The 22104-nt window shown below is 35.8% G+C and overlaps 1 protein-coding gene across 33 annotated transcripts in view; it reads left to right on the top strand.

Annotated features, from left to right (window-relative positions):
• Positions 1-22104, top strand: part of DLG1 (discs large MAGUK scaffold protein 1) — a 276519-nt gene that overhangs the window by 183511 nt on the left and 70904 nt on the right. For all 33 annotated transcript variants that reach the window (XM_045502494.1, XM_045502504.1, XM_045502493.1 and 30 more), the window contains 3 exons: positions 83-227; positions 2980-3100; positions 9028-9184. In XM_045502494.1, the coding sequence (XP_045358450.1) occupies positions 83-227; positions 2980-3100; positions 9028-9184 (423 nt within the window). The remainder of the gene's footprint in view (positions 1-82; positions 228-2979; positions 3101-9027; positions 9185-22104) is intronic.

The raw sequence follows: 22104 nt of genomic DNA, 5'->3' as shown, positions 1-22104 counted from the left end.
TTTGGTATAATTGTTTATAACCAAAATGCAGAAAGCAAGTGAAAATGTCCTAAAACAAATATCTTTTGGGATTTTCTTTTAGGTGAATAGTGTGTGTTTAGAAGAAGTTACTCATGAAGAAGCAGTAACTGCCTTAAAGAACACATCTGATTTTGTCTATTTGAAAGTGGCAAAACCCACAAGTATGTATATGAATGATGGCTATGCACCACCTGATATCACCAACTGTAAGTCTGCTTAAATCTATCTTATTTCCCTATGTTTAAATATTTTAAAGGAACTATATTAAGCATTTAACCTAACAGTCTGTAAAAAATCAATTTTAGGGGTTCCTGGGTGGCTCAGTTGCTTAAGCATCTGACGCTTGATTTCAGCTCAGGTCGTGATCTCATGGTTCATGAGATTAAGCCTACTGTTGGGCTCTGCACTCTGAGCGTAGAGCCCACTTGAGATTCTCTCTCTCCCTCTCTCTCTCTCTGCCCTTCCCTCGCTTATGGATGCATTCTCTCTCCCTCTCAAAATAAAAATAAACATTTTAAAAAATCATTTTTAAATCAGAATCTTGATAGTAAGAAGGGAGGCAGCCTTTTTCAAAGTTATATGTAAATAATAGTCAACAAAGGTATTGCACATTCTTTTTTTCTAATAGTTGTGGGATATAGCAGAGAAACATACTTTAACAAGCAGTTCTTTTAGCAACCAGGGTAATTCTGATGCTTCTGGTGGACTAACTCATGGACTACACTTTGAGAAATACTAATTTTAAGTATTTCTAAACTTGGGCTATTCAGGGCACCTGGGTCGCTCAGTCAGTTAAGTGTCTGACTCTTGATTTTGGCTCAGGTCGTGAGCTCATGGTTTATGAGATCAAGCCCTGTGACAGGCTGTGCACTGACATCGAGGAGATTGCTTGGGATTCTTTCTCTCCCTCTCTCTTTGCCCCTCCCTGCTTGTACTGTCTCTCTCTTTATCTCTCAAAATAAATAAATTTTAAAACTTGGGCTTTTCTATATTCTCAATTATATGAGCACAGATACTCTTTCTGTACAAGTTCCTCATATATTACCTAACTATATTTGTATATAGTACAGTTGTGTTGCCTAGAAATGAATTGTTATGATAGTACTAATAAAATTTTAAGTTTCCTGTTTGATTTTCAGTTTTTTTAATGTAAAAGCTAAGCTAAGACTTAAATAACGTGTTTGTCTTTCTTGAAACATGAAAGTTTTATTTCTTTGGTGCATTAGTTGATATCCAAAGCACTCATGTAGTAAAGATCTTAAATGTACTCTCTGCAGTCTGCTTTTCCAAATTTTCCTCATTTAAATTGTAGAATTTTAGAGATATTTGTGGTTTTATAAGTGGCAATGTCTTTAGAACTCTCAAAGGCCATTACTGTCACTAATCATTATAAATTTAATGTAAATTATACTTTGAAATGAATGTACTGTCTTCCAATGATACATCTTCATTATCTGCCCATTAATTTATTAATTACTCAGATATAACTGAACTTTTTTTTTTTTTTTTAATTTTTTTTTCAATGTTTATTTATTTTTGGGACAGAGAGAGACAGAGCATGAACGGGGGAGGGGCAGAGAGAGAGGGAGACACAGAATCGGAAACAGGCTCCGGGCTTTGAGCCATCAGCCCAGAGCCTGACGCGGGGCTCGAACTCACGGACCGCGAGATCATGACCTGGCTGAAGTCGGACGCTTAACCGACTGTGCCACCCAGGCGCCCCTAACTGAACTTCTTGAAAAAATTTTTTTCAATGTTTATTTTTGAGAGACAGAGGCAGAGGGCAAGTAGGGGAGGGGTAGAGAGAAAGGAAGACACAGAATCCAAAGCAGGCTCCAGGCTCTGAGCTGTCAGCACAGAGCCCGAAATGGGGCTAGAACTCACGAACCGTGAGATCATGACCTGAGCCAAAGTCAGACGCTTAACCAACTGAGCCATCCAGGATCCCCAAATATAACTGAACTTTTTAAAATAGTATTCAGTCTCTTTCATGGACAGGAATGATGTCTGTTGTTGTTTTGTTTTTTTTTTTCAATACTTCATTTGTGTCAGAACAGAACTTTATTACTTATTAAAAATTCTTACAGTTGGTATCACACACAAACTTTTTATAAAGGCTTTATGTATTTTTATTTGTAATTAGAGATGCAAATTCACTAATAAGGTATTTTATGCACCAATGTAAGTATCAGTCTTATTTATTTATTATGCTGCCTTATCTGTTCAAGACAGCAATGCACATTTGTAACAGTTGCTCTACAAACTGAGAATTGGTGTTCTGATTACAGCCAAATATACGAATAGTCAGGCTGCTTCTTACAAATACATTACACTGGAAAAAAAAATGTTATTTTAAACTGAATTATCCCTTTTTATGTATGCTAATGTGACCAAAAACTGGGAGACCTAGACCTAAAGAGTAATAACTAAATAATGATTGCTTGATTTTCCTGTAGATAGAGGTAGAATCTATTTTTTACATCTATTGAACTAATAGAACATTGTGAAAAAGCTGGTTTGCTCTTGCTAGTTCAGCTCTTTGCTAAGACTCTATTTCCATTCCCCTCATTCAGTAGGTGATTGCAATTATGAATTTTATTATATACTTCCAGTCCATGTTCATACTATATATGCTGTTCATAAATGATAGTCTTTTAAATGACCTTTCCTGCATTTCACTGTGCAAATCAGTTAATGTAAAACTCCTTTTTAGTTCTATTTTCTCAAGAGAAACCAGATGGAATAAGTTTGCTTACTGATCTGAATATCTAAACTAGTTTTTATCTGGAAACTTGAGCTTGTCTAATTTTTTTACCTGATAAATAAGTCTTTTCTACCAACTTACATAAATAAGTGGATATGAATTACATATTAACTAAGCTTGAAATTGATAATTCACAAATAAGTGCTGAATGGTTTGTTTCACTTGAAGTGTTTTCTACTGTCTTCATTTTTAAGCTTCTTCTCAACCTGTTGATAACCATGTTAGCCCATCTTCCTACTTGGGCCACACACCAGCGTCACCAGCCAGATACTCACCTGTTTCAAAAGCAGTGCTTGGAGATGATGAAATTACAAGGTAAGGAAGTGAACATTCATCTTTCTTAAATAAAGTTGACTGTTAGATGGAATTACAATCAACCAAATAAGACAGCCACAATTTTCAGGACTAAAAAATTTTGTCAATAGATAATGAACTTAAACCTTAATTTTTGTCATTGGAGGGCTCATGAAGAGGCTGAAATATAAAAATATTTTATATTCCAAATAAGTTACTGCCCTTTTAAAATAAATACTTTTTTTTCAGGAATGGTAAGTTGTGCTTAGAAATTAGCATAGGTAAAACTAAGTTAGGAATATATTTATATTTAAAACTAACTTTTCACATATTCCTATCTAGTGTACATCATAAAATTTCATTATGGCAGTTATGTGATTCATGTTTAGAATTCAAGTGATATTTTCTTTGCTTGGTATATATCCTTGATATCCTTACTCTTAAAGTTTACTTTGATCTAATTTTAACTGCTTTTTATTCCCAAAGAACTCTTAACTAGGTGAGAAATAATAAGCAAAAAGTATTTTAAATCTTTTTCATATTGTGCAATATAGTATTAAGACATCATGTCAGACATATTGCTTTATAATTTGCACAGGTATTTCACTTAAGATTAAATATCTGTAAATTAATGTCTTTTTATGTTTTTATTAATTGCATTGTTGTTGGCATTAGTATTTTTGAGCATTCATACTTGTAATTTTTCCTGTCAGACTCCTGGCTCTAGGCAATGATCTCTTTAAGGTCCCATAGGAAGGAATTTTCATCTGTGTCCTCTTTTTCAATAGTTAGCAGTATTGAAAAGTTAATTAATAATAAGTACACAGTAATTGTGTTTGGAGTGAAAATTAGCAAAAAGAACAGTGTTTGTGGTTATTTCTTTGTTTTTTGTTTTTTTAATTATTTTTTGAATGTTTCTTTATTTTTGAGAGAGAGAGCGTGAGATGGGAGGGTCAGAGAGAGAGGAAGACACAGAATACAAAGCAGGCTCCATGATGGGGCTTGAACTAAGAATCGCAAGACCATGACCTGAGTTGAAGTCCGAAGGTTAACTGACTGAGTCACCCAGGCACCCCTGTGGTTATTTCTTTGTGATAAGAATTTTCAAGGCTGTAAGTCTTTAAGGCTGTGCTCCTATATTGATCTGTCATGGCTTTGTAGTTGTTTTCTAATAGTGCCTTTTTATAGAAGTAAAGAGGAAAGGGTTAGTATCCAAAATCTATAAAAAACTTATCAAACACAACACCCAAAAAACAAATAATCCAGTGAAGAAATGGACAAAAGACATGAATAGACACTTCTCCAAAGAAGACATCCAGATGGCCAACTGACACATGAAAAAATGCTCAACATCACTCATGATCAGGGAAATACAAATCAAAACCACGATGAGATACCACCTTACACCTGTCAGAATGGCTAACATTAACAACTCAGGCAACAACAGATGTTGGTAAGGATGCAGAGAAAGAGTATCTCTTTTGCATTGTTGGAGGGAATGCAAGCTGGTGCAGCCATTCTGGAAAACAGTATGGAGGTTCCTCAAAAAACTAAAAATAGAACTACTCTATGAGCCAGCAATTGCACTACTAGGCATTTATCCACGGGATACAGGTGTGCTATTTCGAAGGGACACATGCACCCCCCATGTTTACAGCAGCACTATCAATGATAGCCAAAGTGTGGAAAGAGCCCAAATGTCCATTGATGGATGAATGGATAAAGACACACACACACACACACACACACACACACACACACACACACACACACAATGGAGTATTACTCAGCAATCAAAAAGAATGAAATCTGGCCATTTACAACCAATGTGGATGGAACTGGAGGGTATTATGCTAAGTGAAATTAGAGAAAGACAAAAATCATATGACTTCACTCATTTAAGGACCTTAAGAGACAAAACAGATGAACATAAGGGAAGGCAAGCAAAATAATATAAACACAGGGAGGGGGACAAAACAGAAGAGATTCATAAATATGGAGAACAAACGGAGGGTTACTGGAGGGGTTGTGGGAGGGGTGATGGGCTAAATGGGCAAGGGGCACTAAGGAATCTACTCCTGAAATCATTGTGGCACTATATGCTAACTAATTTGGATGAAATTAAAAAAAAAAAAAAAAAAATTCCAAACCACAAAATCAGAACTGAATTCATGAGGGTTAGGTATGGGGGTTAAAAGACTCTTCCTATGCATACTTGCATTTACATTATCTATAACAAAGCAACACACTCTCAAGAATCTTAATATTGAGCAGGATAAGTATCTTGAAAGATTATAAATGAAAATTATTTGGATTTGTTTTATTTTAGTAAACAAAATATATAGGGTTTAATGAAAAGTAAAGAGGAAAATAGTTAATGGCTTGTCTAATCTCTAATCTCTGCATATTTTTCTTTTTTTCTGCATATTTTTCAAACTAAAAAATATATTAGCATCTTGATTGCTGTTCTCCATCGTTTTTCATTATATATCTTTTGTCTAGAATATTGTATTGGACTTTGTAGTATTACACAACAGGTCTACCTGTTTTCTTTACTTTTCTTTGAAAATCTGGTGGTTGATGACTGCAGTAACTAAAATGTGTGTTTTATCACTCTTGATAATTACACTATTTTGTCCAGATAATGAGGTACAAAAATCTTTGCACTCACATTAGAAGTTCTCCACAATTTGACCCTAAGTAATCTTTCAGAGGTTATCTCACATTACCAATTTAAAAAAGGAAAAGAAAAGAAATCCCAACATACAGAAAATTGATGATTCTAAAGTTCTTTTTTTAACAGGTTCATTGAGATATCCACATATCATACATGTCACCCATTTAAAATGTACAACTCAGCAATTTTTAGTATATTACATTATTAATTTTTTTATGTGTGATTCAGTAGCATTAATTGCATTCACAGTGTTATGCAGTCATTGTCACTATTTCCAGATCCTTTTTATCACCTCAGATAAACTCTAACCATTAAGCAGTAATTCCATTTCCTTGTCCTCCCAGTCCATGGTAACCTATTGTCTAGTCTACTTTCTGTGTGCTATGAAATTTGCTTATTCTAGATTGTTTGTATAAGTGTAATCTTACAATTCTTTTGTGTCTGACTTCTTTCATTTAGCTAATGTTTTTAAGATTCATCCATGTTGTAGCATATATCAGAACTTAATTCCTTATTGCCGAATAATATCCCATTATTTGTATATACCACATTTTTTTTTTTTTTAATTTTTTTTTCAACGTTTATTTATTTTTGGGACAGAGAGAGACAGAGCATGAACGGGGGAGGGGCAGAGAGAGAGGGAGACACAGAATCGGAAACAGGCTCCAGGCTCTGAGCCATCAGCCCAGAGCCCGACGCGGGGCTCGAACTCACGGACCGCGAGATCGTGACCTGGCTGAAGTCGGACGCTTAACCGACTGCGCCACCCAGGCGCCCCTGTATATACCACATTTATTTATCCATTCATCTCTTGATGGACACTTGGGTGGTTCCCACCTTTTGGGTATTAAGAATAATGCTGTGACAAACATTGGCATGCAAGTATCTGCCCGCATCCTTACTTTCACTTCCTTTAGATATATACTGAGGAGTGGAATTGCTAAGTAATATGGTAAATGTATGTTTGTTTATGTTTATGAGGAACCATTTGTTTTCTGTAGCAGCCACACCATTTTACATTCCCACCATCAATTTATGAGGGTTCCAGTTTCTCTACATCCTCACCAATACTTGTTTTTTCTGTTCTATTTCATAGCCATTGTAGTAAGTGGGACATATCTCGTGATTTGCATGCATTTCTCTAATAACTAATGATGCTGAACATCTTACAATATTTGAAAAATCTGAATTTATTTTCCTCTGAAATACTGTTGGATTTTAGCAGGGTATTTTTAATGTATTGTTTGCTAATGTAAAACTATAATTCGTATATGGTTTGTTATTTTTTGCTTCATATATATATATTTTTTTTTTCAAGTTTTAATTTAAATTCCAGTTAACACACAGTGTAATATTAGTTTCAGGTGTAGAATTTAGTGATCACTTACATACAACACCCAGTGCTCATCACAAGTGCCCTCTTTAATACCCATCAGTCATTTAACCCATCCCTCCACCCCCCACCCCATATATATGATTTAAAGCATAGCAGAAACCTTAAACTATGAGTCTGTCACCTAACAACGAAATAAAACATCACCAATATAGTGAAACCTATTTTGTGCCCTAATCCTCCCTTGCTTCTCCTACACTGCCTTACCAACTTAAATTCTTTTCCTGGATTTGGTTTTATTATTCCATTTTTTCTTTCACATATGTATATATTTGTTTAATATTTCCTAAACAATATATTGTTTGGTTTTACAATAATAATTTTGTTAACTCAAGTGAACTGGCAGAGCTGATTAATGATGAAATGAATGACTAGAAAATGCCTGTTTCAAGTTTTTAATGAATACTTAAGATTAATTCCACATTATATGGAAGGATCCCTAAAATTCATTCTTAAAGAATACTTACTTCTGTTAAGCCTTTTGTTACCAGTAGCTTTTTTGCAATGTTCTAGAAAAATCTGCTTACATTTTTAAAATACTTACCAAATGATACATTCTAATTCCAAATGATATTCTGCATTTCATCATGTCTAAAATAATCTCCTAGAATTTTCATGGTCTTACCAGAAGGTATAAATGGTATTCACACAACTATGTATATAATTGGCAGCAAATGTGAAACATTAGTAGTGGTAAGATGTATTCTGATTTCAAAGATTTTAAATGAAGGTGGAGGAAAAGGCTCATCTTAGAATGAATGAATAGCAGAGAGAGGTAGAGGAATATGACTTAAGAAGTAAAGGTATTTAATTATTTTATATAAAAAGTTTGGAGATGGACAGTTCTAGCATTTGTGTAGCAATCCTTAGGTGCATAGTATCTCTAGGATTCTTCTGGTCTTACCTTCATGACTATAATATATCCAAACCAGTAATGTGATTTTATTGTTCATTTTTTGTGTGGGTGTTGTTTTGGTAGGGAAGGAAACAAATGTGCTTTCTAAGGGGACAAAATGTGCTTTGTTTTTGTTAGGGTCTGTCTTTCTTTGGGAAATGTCAATAAAATTTAGCTTTATTTATTTCTCAGAGGCCAGAATAGGGTCATAGCCTCAACTTAGCAAAGAGGAATGGGATTGCTATGACTGGCTTAAGTTAGTCAGGATTCATTCTTTTAAGACTGTGAAAAGGGCCTGCCTTTTCTAAGACGAAGGCTTATCTGCCTTTTATAACATCTAGGAAGTAGGGGCAGTGACTGGTTCATAGGCAATAAAATGTGTGCAACGTCAACTTTTCTAAAGTGTATATTTCTTGAGTAGGGCTCTTTAAGTCATTTTTATTACCACATTGTTTTCTCTTTTTGTTTTAGTTTCATGTTTGTTTTTTAACAAAAATTATGGGTTTTTAACATGGGTTTTCAGCTTTTATATACAATTTGGATTTTTCCGGGGCACCGGAGTGGCTCAGTGGTTAAGCGTCTGACTTTGGCTCAGGTCATGATCTCGCGGCTTGTGGGTTTGAGCCCTGTGTCGGGCTCTGTGCTGACAGCTCAGAGCCTGGAGCCTGCTTCAGATTCTGTGTCTCCCTCTCTCTCTGCCCCTCCCCTGTTCATACTCTGTCTCTCTCTGTCTCTCAAAAATAAATAAATGTCAAAAAAAATTAAAATTAAAAAAAAAAACAATTTGGATTTTTCCTTTCACTTTCTAACCTTAATTTCTAGTCTTAGAATCTCTACCCCATTGTTTTGAAAACATTTTTAACTTTCATCTAGCTTTCTTTATAGTTTGATAATATAAGATTTATCAATAGGGAAATCTCACTGATAGAATGTCAGGTTCTATATAAAATTTCTAAGGTGTTCAATATTTTTCTAATTTTTAGGGAACCTAGAAAAGTTGTTCTTCATCGTGGCTCAACAGGCCTTGGTTTCAACATTGTAGGAGGTGAAGATGGAGAAGGCATATTTATTTCCTTTATCTTGGCTGGAGGACCTGCTGATCTTAGTGGAGAGCTCAGAAAAGGAGATCGTATTATATCGGTAGGAGATGTTAATCAAAATAATGTTTTTATTATTTTAACTATGACCTATTATTAAAAGTTTTGTTTTTCATATCCTAAAGTTGTGGGAGATATTTCAGTTATTTTCTTACATTTTACAACTTAATTGTAAGATTGCAGGGATGTCAGAGAACATGTTGTGTACAATAGATTTTCTTTCGTTATTTGACTTACCTATAAGGGATCAGTCTGTATAAATATGCTTGAAGAAAGTATGTATTCTCTATTTATTGACTGCAATGTTATCTGTATGTTTATTAACCTTGTTACTTATGTTGTGCAGATCTTTATACTTTACTCTGTTGTCTACTTGATCTATTATTAAAAGAAATTTTTTAAGCTGTCTGAATGTGATGGTGGGTTCAGCAATTAAGTTAGTTTGTCCTTGCAGTGATTTTTATTTTTATATCTCCGAAACCATGTTATTAGATGCATCTAAATTTAGAATCATTATTCCTTCCTGGTGGTTATTATTCAATTCATAATCATTTTTTTGTTATTGTGTAATAATCCTCTTTATTTATATTAACAGTTTTTACCTGGGGTGCCTGGGTGGCTCAGTCAAACATTCATTCAACTTCGCTCAGGTCATGATCTCACAGTTCATGAGTTCAAGCCCCACATCAAGCTCTGTGCTGATAGCTCAGAGCCTGTAGCCTGCTTCAGATTCTGTGTCTCTCTCTGCCTCTCTGCAACTAGCGTGTGTGTGCATGCTCTGTCTCTCCAAAATAAACATTAAAAGATTTGGGATGCCTGGGTGGCTCAATCGATTAAGCCTCTGACTTCAGCTCAGGTCATGATCTCGCGGTTCATGGGTTCAAGCCCTGTATTGGGCTCTGTGCTGACAGCTCAGAGCCTGGAGCCTGCTTCGGATTCTGTGCCTTCCTCTCTCTGCCCCTCCCCTGTGCGCATGTGCTCGCTCGCTCTCTCTCTCTCAAAAATAGAAACTAAAAAAATTTTTTTTAAAAAGATAATAGTGTTTAACATAGAAGCTATATTGTCTGATATTAATGTGGCTCTTTTTTGCTTGATATTTTTTAAAAAAGCTTTTTTTAAAAAAAGATAATAGTGTTTAACCTAGAAGCTACATTGTCTGATATTAATGTGGCTCTTTTTTGCTTGATATTTGCCTCATCTTTTCTCCACTTTTTACTTTCAGTTTTTGTGTTTATGTGGTTATTACCTATAGAATTTTAGGCTAAAACTGATCAAATTCAACTCTTCTCCCTAATGACACATTGACTTTGGGAACCTTAAACCTTTGTGCTGTTTCTAGTATTTGACTTCTGTTTTATTTATTTATTTATTTTTTAATATTTATTTTTGAGAGAGAGAGACAGAACATGAGCGGGGGAGGAGCAGGCTCCAGGCTCTGAGCTGTCAACACAGAGCCCAACGCATGGCTCAAACTCACGAACCGTGAGATTATGACCTGAGCTGAAATTGGATGCTTAACCAACTAAGCCACCCAGGTGCCCCTGTTCTATTTTTATATACCCCAAACTTAGTCATTTTGATTTTTGTGTTTTAACAATCCATATGTTCTATAATTTTTGTTGCTATTGTTCATCATCTCTTCTGTTTATCTCACTTCTTCTGTATTTTTCAGTGGACCTCTAACAGCATTGGGATTGAATTTGTTGTGTAGGACTGTTTGGTTCATTGCAGAAAATTTAGCTTTTCTAGCCCCCATCCTTTACATGCTAATAAAATTTCCTGGTCATTTAAAAAACATTTTTTTTTTTAATGTTTTTATTTATTTTTGAGACAGAGAGAGACAGAGCATGAGCAGGGGAGAGGCAGAGAGAGAGGGAGACACAGAATCTGAAGCAGGCTCCAGGCTCTGAGCTGTCAGCACAGAGCCCAACGCGGGGCTCGAACCCACAAGCTACAAGATCATGACCTGAGCCGAAGTCAGATACTTAACTGACAGAGCCACCCAGGCACCCCTAAAGATTTTTTTTAATAACTTTTTTTTAATGATTATTTATTTTTGAGAGAGAGAGTACAAGTGGGGGAGGGACAGAGAGAGAGGAAGACACAGAATCTGAAGCAGGCTCCAGGCTCTGAGCTATCAGCACAGAGTCTGACACGGGGCTCAAACTCACGGACTATGAGATCATGACCTGAGCTGAAGTCAGGCGCTTAACTGACTGAGCCACCCAGGCGCTCTCCTGGTCATTTTTAAAAGCTAAAATATTTTTCAAATACCCAAATGTACCTTACTGGGAGTCTTTAGATTGTTCATTCAGCAATAATTTCTTAATGATAAATAATCATAGAGTTTGTCTGAAAATATCTTTACTTCATCCTCACTTGTGTATATAATTCAGTTTAATGTACTAGAGTGACAGCTGTTGTCTCTCAATACTTTGAAGATACTGTTGTATGCTATCAAGATTCTTTTTTTGCATTTAACAAAAAAGATCTGCACTATGTCTTATTTATTTGTGATTTGGTTTTTCTTTTTTCACTTATTTAAAAAAAATTTTTTTTTTAACGTGTATTTATTATTGAGAGACAGAGAGAGACAGAGCATGAGCATGAGAGGGGCAGAGAGAGGAGGAAACACAGAATCCGAAGCAGGCTCCAGGCTCTGAGCTGTCAGCACAGAGCCCGATGCAGGGCTCAAACCCACAAACCATGAAATCATGACCTAAGCCAAAGTCGGACACTTAACCGACTGAGCCGCCCAGGCGCCCCTCACTTATTGTTTTTTTTAAAGTCTCTTACTTTTTGGTGTACTACAGTTTAATTAAAATATGATTATGTCTAGCTTATTATTTTTTCTGTTTAAGATTTGTTGAGCTTCCTGGATCAGAGAAGTTCCGTCTTTAATCAATTCTGGAATCTTAGCCAGTATTTTTTCAAATTTTGCCTTTCCCACATCGTATAGATTCTCTCCTTCAGTTCCTGTAAGAGGAGGATATCATCCTGTCCTGCATGTCTTTTAATTCCAGTGTCATATTTATTAACTCTGTCTTCTTGTACTTAATTTCAGTCAGATCTGTTTTCTAGTTCATAAATTTTCTTCATCTATGTCTAATCTGCTCTTTAAGCCAAAACTAATTTTTTTTAACGTTTATTTATTTTTGAGAGAGAATGAGATACAAAGAGAGAGACAGAGCGTGAGTGGAGGAGAGGCAGAGAGATGGAGACACACGATCTGAAGTAGGCTCCAGGCTTTGAGCTGTCAGCACAGAGCCCAACGCGGGGCTCAAACCCACAAGCCATGAGATCATGACCTGAGCTGAAGTTGGACACTTAACCAACTAAGCCACCCAGGCGCCCCAGCCAAAATAACAGGGAACCCAACATGGGGCTCGATCTTATGGCTCTGGGATCTTGACCTGAGCCAGAATCAAGATTGAACACTTAACCAACTGAGCCCTCCAGGTGCCCTAAAAATTAATTCTACATGGATTATAAATCTAAATGTACAGCCCAAACCATAATCCTCCTAGAGAAAACTTATAGGAGGATATCTTTGCAACGGTACATAAAATACTAACCATAAAAAATGTGCATTAAGAGCCAAATTGGCAAGCCACAGAGAAGGAAAAACCATTCTTAGTACATATATCTGATAAAGGACTTGTATCCAGAATACATAAACATCTCTCACAAATTAACAATAGAAAGATGAGGAACCCAGTTTTAAAAATGAGCAAAAGAGTTAAACATATATTTCACAAGATATGTGAATGGCCTATAAACACATGAAAAGGTACTTAATGTTAGGCATCAGGGCAGTGCAACAACAAAAAAAAACCCAAAACCCACAATGAATAAAGGCATTTGGAAGAATCTGGGTGGGAGTGATGTCAATTTTCTGTATCTGATTGTGACAGTATCTACTCAACATAGGCAGTTGTCAAAACTCTTTTAACTGTAAACTAAAAAGATTATTGAATATAAATTATGCCTAACTAAAATGAGATAGGGTTATCCTTGAACAACATGGGGGTTAAACTGCACACGTCCACTTATATATAGATTTTTTTGATAAATACAGTATAGTATGGTAAATGTATTTTCCTTGTGATTTTCTTAATAACATTTTCTATAGTTTATTATAAAAATACAGTATATAATACATATAGCATACAAATGGTAAGGCTTCTAGTCAACAAAAGGCTATTAAGATTTTGGAGAGTCAAGAGTTATGTGTGGATTTTTAACTTTAGGAGTGGGAGTTGTAACGTATCCCATATCCCACCCAGTTGAATGGCTAAAGATGGAAAAAAAAAAAAAAGGACAAACATTGGTGAGGATGTGGAGAACTGATAGCTCTCATTACTGGTGGGCATATTATACAACCACTACAAGATCACCCAGATTTTACCCAAGAAATCATGTCTACAGAAGCACTTAAACAGAAATGTTCATAACGGCCTTATTGATAATCATTCAGATCTGGAAATGACTCAAGTGTCCGTCAATAGCAAAATAGCTAAATAAATTGGAGTGCATTTAAACAAAGTAACAAACTGACACCCACAACAACATACATAACACTAAAAAACATCACATTGAGTAAAATAAAACATACCACAAAAACACAGACAGTGTGAATCCAGTTAAATGATAATCGTGAGCAGACAATAATTTCTACTGATAGAAATCAGAAAGTAGTTGTGATTGTACTGATTTTAAAGTGGCACAATGGAAATTTCTGAGTTGAATGATGGAAAGGGAGGGTATATATCTTGTTTGGTATCGTTTCATGGGTGTATACAGTTGTTGAAAATTCTTCCAACTGAAGTGTTCTAATTTGTATATTTTATTGCTTTTACTTTTATACTGGAACTTAAATTTTTTAAAATAAGTTATATGATAAGGACAAATTGATGGTAAAGAATGAATTTGTTAAAAATAAATATTGGACAAATTAGCTAGTTGTTTAGGGGAGTAAAATTAGCTTAGAGCCTCACTTCACACCTTGTGTCAAAATAAATTTTCAGTTGGCTTAGAGTTAGGTGTAAAAAATTCAAAGCAAAAATAGATGTTTTTGAATTGTCCATATGGAACAACTTTATATGGGTCACTGACACACTGCTAGAGTATGTTAGACTGACCAACATAACCTGGTTGCCCAGAACTTTTCCAGTTCTAGCACTTAAAGCCCCATGTCTGGAAATCCCTTTAGTCTCAATTTTAAAACTGAAAATCCCAGACAGTCTAGGCAGGCCACTTGGTTACCCTAATGTGAGTGTAAGTTACATACAGCCTTTTGAGGCTGTATGCATCAGTAGCCTTAAAATTTTTAATGCTTACTAAGCTTCTCTAGGCAAATACCCTGAGAGCAATAAGAAAAACCTCAGGAGCAAGAGAAAAAAACTAAAAACCCTGTTAGGAACAAACTGAATACCTCATTAGACAAAGTTTAGCTGTTTTCAATTTTCACCTTGAATCACGATCACCTTAAAGCCTTGTTAAAAAACATTCTTAGGGGCATGTGCTCTCTCTCACTCTGTCTCTCAAAAATAAACATTTAAAAAAACATATTAAAAAACAAAAACAAAGCACTCTTAGACCCCATCCCCAAAGCTTCCAACTCAGTATGACTTGGGTAGCTTCTTTTTTTTTTTTTTTAACAGATTTTTAAAATCTTTTTTATCTTTTTTTTTTTTTTAATGTTTATTATTTATTTTTGAGAGAGTGAGAGCTGGAGAGGGTTAGAGAGGGAAACACAGAATCTGAAACAGGTTCCAGGCTCTGAGCCATCAGCACAGAGCCCGATACAGGCTTCAAACTCACAAACTGTGAGATCATGACTTGAGCCGAAGTCAGATGCCCAACCGACTGAGCCACCCAGGTGCCCCTAACTTGGGTAGATTCTAAAATTTTGTATTCCTAACAAGTTTCCATGAGATACTGATGTTGCTGCTCCTGGGGCCAAACTTTGTGAATTACTGTTCTAAAGACCATCCCTCTTACTGATGTTGTTTTGCTTTTTGTTTTTTATTTTATATTTCAAAGAGAGAAAGAGAGACAGCATGAGCAGGGGAGGGGCAGAGAGACAAAGGCAGAATTCTGAAGCTGGCTCCAGGCTCTGAGCTGTCAGTATAGAGCCTAACGCAGGGCTCAAACCCACAAGTGGTGTGAGATCATGACCTGTGCCGAAGTCAGATGCTCAACCTACTGAGCCACCCAGGCATCTCTTGATGTTCCTTTTCTTTTTTTTTTTTTTTTTTGTTTTTGCTTTTGTTTTGCTTAATTTATTTTCGAGAGAGACAGACAGTGCAAGCATGGGTGGAGCAGAGAGAGGGAGAGACAGAATCTGAAGCAGACTCCAGGCTCTGAACTGTCAGCACAGATCCCAACGCAGGGCTCGAACTCACAAACCATGAGATCACGACCTGAGCTAAAGTTGGACACTTAACCAACTGAGCCACCCAGGCACCCCTTGATGTTCTTAATGATAACCCACATCATTGAGAAAAATATAAATAAATTAGTTGGGAAGGCATGGAGATAAATCATAGGTTTTATAAAATATTCTTTTTGATATATTTAATTTTGTTGAAGAAAGAAGCTTTGAAATCAAGATTCATTACATATAGGAACACCTGGGTGGCTCAATCGGTTAAGCACCCAACTTCGACTCAAGTTATGATCTCATGGTTCATGGGTTCGAGACCCGTGTCAAGGCTCTGTGCTGACAGCTGGAGCCTGGAGCCTGCTTCAGATTCTGTGTCTCCCTCTCTGCCCTCCCTTGCTCATGCTCTATCTCTCTCTCTCTCTCTCAAAAATAAACATTAAAAAATATTTTAAAAATTCATTACATATATAGAACACTACATTTTTCAATATGGTATAAATGAGGTATTACTGTTATTTCCAATGATGACAAGTATGGTGGAGAATATAATTTATATTTGCTGAAAATCTAGACTCCTAGAATCTTAGAATCACAAGTGACCCAAAAGACTTCAACAAAAATTCCCTCTTCTATAAAGGCAGTGAGAAAAGTGGACACAATTGTCAGAATAAAGTTGTTCAGAACTCTGGAAATTAACCAAAGGCTTGCAGCAGTTCAGGAAGTGTTTATTCAAAATAAAAGAAACAGAGGACTGAACCTTCATAAGAGTGAGCTTAGGGGGTTTTAACTTACCTAAGTCCCATCCCCTGTTCTCCAGCATCACAGTAACCTTGAAAAATAGTCCACATTTACAGTGAAAACCAGTGCGTCACAGCCACTGAGCAGAATGGAGGTAGAACTTTCAGAGCCTCTTTCCCAGAGAATTGTCATAATTTGACCTGTTTGGTGGTTCTTTAAAACCCCTTTGGAAGGCTCTCTGTATTAACCTGATTCAAAAGCCTTTTTCTCTGGGCTAATTGTCAAAACAATTATAGGCACATTATGGCTGCCTGAAACATTGGATAATAGTTGAGGCAATCAGTAAGTTAATAAAAAGCTTAAAAGGAAAAAGTGGGGAATGAGCTCTCCACTAGGGCCTTTGAAAAACTATGAGATATTCTTTGGAACCTAGGAAGACACATGTAGGTCCTGGACTGTGTACATACTCAGGAAAGGTCCTAAACTCACACCTCTGGCCGACTATGATGCTCTAGGCAGACAGGAAGTGATAGTTAAGTCAGAGTTATCAGTTGCCTAGCTGCGTGTTGAAAACATCACACAGCATACACACAGAGCCCTTCAGCAAAGAGGCCAGGCATTTAACGAAATCTCTTTCCAATCATTAACTGACCACTAAGCTAACAAGGCAGAGACTTCATTGGCACACACATCACAAAATACAAACTTCATAGAATTCAGAAGTCACCAAAAATGACTATAATCAGCAACAATAACAAGCCCTGGGCAGAAAGACATATCTGATTTCCACAGTTGCACATTGTATTATTTTAAATGTCTAGTTTTCCACAAAAAACCATGAGACATGCAGAAAAACAAGAAAATAAGGCCTGTACACAGGAAAAAAGCAGTCAATAGAAACTGCCCCTAAGGGAGCCCAACATTGGACTTACTAAACCAAGACTTCAAATCAGATATTTTAAATATGTTCAAAGAACTAAAGAATGAAAGGGAAAAATAAACGAACAATATCTCAACAAGAAGAGAATTCAATAAAGAGATTTCTATTAGAAAAAAGAACCGAGTCGCCTGGGTGGCTCAATTGGTTAAGCCTCCGACTTTGGCTCAAGTCATGATCTCACAGTTGTGTGAGTTGGAGCACCGCATCAGGCTCTATGCTGACAAACTCAAAGCCTGGAGTCTGCTTTGGATTCTGTGTCTCTGCCCCTCCCCCACTCATGCTCTGTCTCTCTCAAAAATAAACATCAAAAAAACTTTAATAAATAGATAAAAGAAAAAAGAACCAAATAGAAATTCTGCAGGTAAAAAATACAGTAACTAAAATTCAAAAATACTCTAGACAAACTCAACAGATATGAGCCAGCAGAAGAAAAAGCAAACTTGAAGATATGTTTAGTGATATTATCCACACTGAAGAACAGAAAGAAAAAAGAATGAAGAAAAATTAACAGAGCCTCTGTGGGATATCATCAAATGTACAACATATACATAATGTATATTTATATGTAGTCACAGAATGACAAGAAAGATAGGAAGGGGCAGAAAGAATATTGACTGAATTAAATAATGACTGAAAACCTTAAAATGTGGTGAGAAACATTGTACACATCCGAGAAGCTTAATGAACTACAAGTAGAATAAACTTGAAGAGATCCAAACCATGCACATATCATAATCAAACTATCAAAAGACAAAGATTGAACCTTGAAAGTAGAGAAAAATGATTCATTACATACAGGAGATCTTCAATAAGATTAGCATCTAATATGTTATCAAACACAGTGTAAGCCAGAAAGCAATAGGATGACCTATTCAAAGTTCTGAAAGAAAAATGGTATTAACCAAGGATTCTATATCCAGGAGCAAAACTGTCCTTCAGAAGCAAAGAACAAATCAAGACATTTCCAAGTAAGCAAAAGCTGAGGAAGTTCATCTCTAGTAGATCTGTTCTATAAGAAATACTAAAGGGAATCCTTCAGACTAAAATGAAAGGACACTGGAGAGTAACCTAAATCCATATGAAGAAATAAAGAGTGTTATTAAACGGAACTACATAGGTAAATACAAAACAGAAACATATAAGTGTATTTTTTTATTTGTAGCTCTTTTTTTTTACTATCTGATTTAAAAGACAGCTGAATAAAGCAATAACTTTAATCTGTGTTGATGGGCGCACACTTTATAAAGATGTAATTTATCACAAGTCAGGGTATAGGAGCAGAGCTTTTATATGCCATTGAAATTAAGTTGGTATTTAATCTAAAGTAGATCATTAGGTTAATTATAATCCAGAGAAACCACTAGGCTAATAACTGAAAATATATATAATAAACAAGGGAATTAAAACGGTACAATAGAAAGTATCTGTTTAACAAAAGAAGGTAGAAATGGAGGAATAGAGGAACAAAAAATATATCAGGCATGAAGAATACAGCAAAATAGACGACAAATCTTTTTCAACTACATTAAATGTAAATGAATTAAACACTCCAGTTAAAAGATATTGACAGGGTAGATTAAACAACGGGATCCAACTATATGCTGTAACAGACACACTTTAGATTCAAAGACAGTGGTTTATTTTTAACAAAGATTAAAACTAAAAAGTTGGAAAAGATACACTATGCAAGCAGTAACCAAGAAACACTGAAGAGTGGCTATACTAATATCAGACAAAGAAAAGATAAAAATTGTTAGTGAAGACAAAGTATATTTTATAATGTATGTAAGTGTTGATAAATTTCTAGAAAGACATAAACTATTGAAACTGACTCAAAAAGAAATAGAAAATCTGTATAGACCTGTAACAATTAAGAAGACTGAATTGATAGTCAAAATGTTTCACAAAGGTAAAAGCCCAGGACCAGATGGTTTTCACTGGTATGGTCTACCAAACATTTAAAGAAGAATTAACACCAGTCATTCACAAACTTCCCAAAAAAGGAATAGGCATGAAGAGCACTTCCCAACTCATTCTATGAAGCCATGCATTGTTCTTTTTTTTTTTTTTTTCAACGTTTATTTATTTTTGGGACAGAGAGAGACAGAGCATGAACGGGGGAGGGTCAGAGAGAGAGGGAGACACAGAATCGGAAACAGGCTCCAGGCTCTGAGCCATCAGCCCAGAGCCCGACGCGGGGCTCGAACTCACGGACCGCGAGATCGTGACCTGGCTGAAGTCGGACGCTTAACCAACTGCGCCACCCAGGCGCCCCTGCATTGTTCTTTTATCAAACCAACAAAGACATCATAGGAAGAAAAAACAAGAAACCAATATTCCTTATGTATATAGATGAAAAAATCCTTAACAGAATTGCAAACTGGATCCAGCAGGATAAAAAAAGATTATACACCAGCATAAAAAGGGAACTTTACACCATAATCAAGTGTAATTTATGGGATTAAGGAATGAATAGTTGGCTCAACATAAGAAAACCAATCAAACTAAGACACTATATTAATAAAGGACATAAATGATACAGTCATCTCAATAGTCACAGAAAACACTTCTCAAAAACCAACACCTTTACATCATAAAAACACTAAACAAATTAGGAATAGAACCTTCTCAACCTGCTAAAGGGTCTCTATGAAGAACCAATAGCTTACATCATACTAAATGCTAAAAAATGAAAGCTTTCACTCTAAGATCACAAGACAAGCGTGTCCGCTTCTGCTGCTCATTTTCAGTGCTGTACTGGAGTTTCTAGACAGGGCGGTTACAAGGAAAAAAAAAAGAGGCTTCCAGATTTAAAGGAAAACTATCTCTATTTGCAGATGCCATGATCTCTTATATATAGACAGTCTTAGAAAATCCAGCCACAACAAAAAAGCTACTAGAACTAATAACCAAGTTCAGCAATTTTGCAGGAGAGCAAATCACCATACGAGAGACAGCTATGTTTCTGTATACCAGCATTAAACAACCTGAAAGTGGAACTAAGAAAACAATTTCACACATGACAATATTTAAAAGAGTAAAATACTGAGGAATAAAATTAACAATGTAGATAAAATGTAGAATGTAGAATAATACAATAGAGTATTATTCAGCCATAATAAGTAATGGAGCACTGATACATGCTACAAGGATGAACCATGAAAACATGCTAAGTGAAAGAAGCTGACACAATGGCTACATATCATAGTATCAGTATCCCATTTATTTAAAATGTAGAAAACAGACATATCCATGGAGTCAGAAAGTAGGTTAGTAGTTGCCAGGAGCTGAGGGAAGAGGAGAATGGCTTATAATGGGTAGTGGGTTTCTTTTTGAGGTAATGAAAATGTTTGGAATTAGATCGTGGTGATAATTGCACATCCTTTTGAATGTTCTGAGAACCACTCAATTGTACACGTTGAAAGTGTGAATTTTATGTAAATTATATGTATAAAAAAGTGACTTAAGGCTATTTACATAAATACGTCTCTCAGTGCAAGGATTTCTTTTAAAATATCCTTGATACTGTATTTTCTGTTAAAACGTTCAGTAGATTTTGGAAAGTTTTTAATTTGTAGTCTTGTTAACAAATTATTCTCTTTTGAATCTGTATAAGTTGTCTTCAGATCTCTTCTGTAACAGAAAGATTTGCTGCTCAGGAATAATTCATTAAGAATTACCTTTTCTACAACTATCTATGAAAATTTCTCTTCCTTTAAATTTCTTCCCTAGTTTATTCTTTAGGGAATTAGGAATTAGTTATACTTTATGCTCAGACTAGGTCTATTTAGGGGTGCCTGATTGGCTCAGTCAGTTAAGTGCCAGACTCTTGATTTCGGCTCATGTCGTGATCTCACTGTTCATGAGATCAAGCCCCACATCAGGCTCTGGGCTGACAGTGTGGAGACTGCTTGGTCCCTCTCTCTCTGCCACTCCCCTGTTTGTGCTCTCTCCCTCTCAAAAAAACATTTTTTTAAAAAACAGAACTACTTATATATTGTAGACTTTTTAATAGTCTTTAGCTAGAGATAATCTCTAATAAAACCACATTATGTTACATTTTTTTAGATTCAGATTTTTTTGGATCTTGATTTTCATTCAAGAACTACTAGGTATTTTCCCAAAGAATACAAAAATACTAATTCAAAGGAATATATGCATCCCAGTGTTTATAGCAGCATTATCAAATATGGAACAGTATTTCAGTACTACAGTAATAGTACTACAGTACTACAGTACTGTACTGTACTACAGTAGCCAAATATGGAAACAGTCCAAATGTCCATCACCTGATGAATGGATAAAGAAGATGTAGTGTGTGTATACACACACAAACACACACACACACACACACACGAGAATATTACTCAGCCATAAAAAAAGAATGAAATCTTGCCATTGCAACAACATAGCTCTATATGGAGCTGGAGAGTATTATGCTAAATGAAATAAGTCTGAGAAAGAAAAATATCATTTGTCTCATTTGTGGAATTTAAGAAACAAAACAAATGAACTAAGGGAAGGAGAGAGGCAAACCATGAAACAGTAACTATGGAGAACTCTCTGGTTACCAAGAGGGGAGGTGGCTGGGGGAATGGGTTAAATAGGTGATGGGGATTAAGGAGTGCCCTTGTAATGAGCACCAGGTGTTGTATGTAAGTGTTGAATCACTAAATTGTACAACTAAAACTAATATTACACTGTATACTAAGTGGAATTTAAATTACAACTTAAAAAAGTGGGTAGCTCAGTTGGTTGTCTGTCCAACTCTTGATTTCAGCTTGGGTCATGATCCCAGGGTCGTGGGATCAAACCCTGTGTCAGGCTCTGCACTGAGCATGGAACCTGATTAAGATTCTCCCTCTGCCCCTCTCCCCCATTCAAATGCTCACTCACT

The sequence above is a fragment of the Leopardus geoffroyi genome, chromosome C2, assembly GCF_018350155.1.
Source record: "Leopardus geoffroyi isolate Oge1 chromosome C2, O.geoffroyi_Oge1_pat1.0, whole genome shotgun sequence".
In the NCBI taxonomy this organism is placed as follows: Eukaryota; Metazoa; Chordata; class Mammalia; order Carnivora; family Felidae; genus Leopardus; species Leopardus geoffroyi.
The sequence above is the reverse complement of the archived record's forward strand: the minus strand, read 5'-3'. Positions and strand labels throughout refer to the sequence as shown.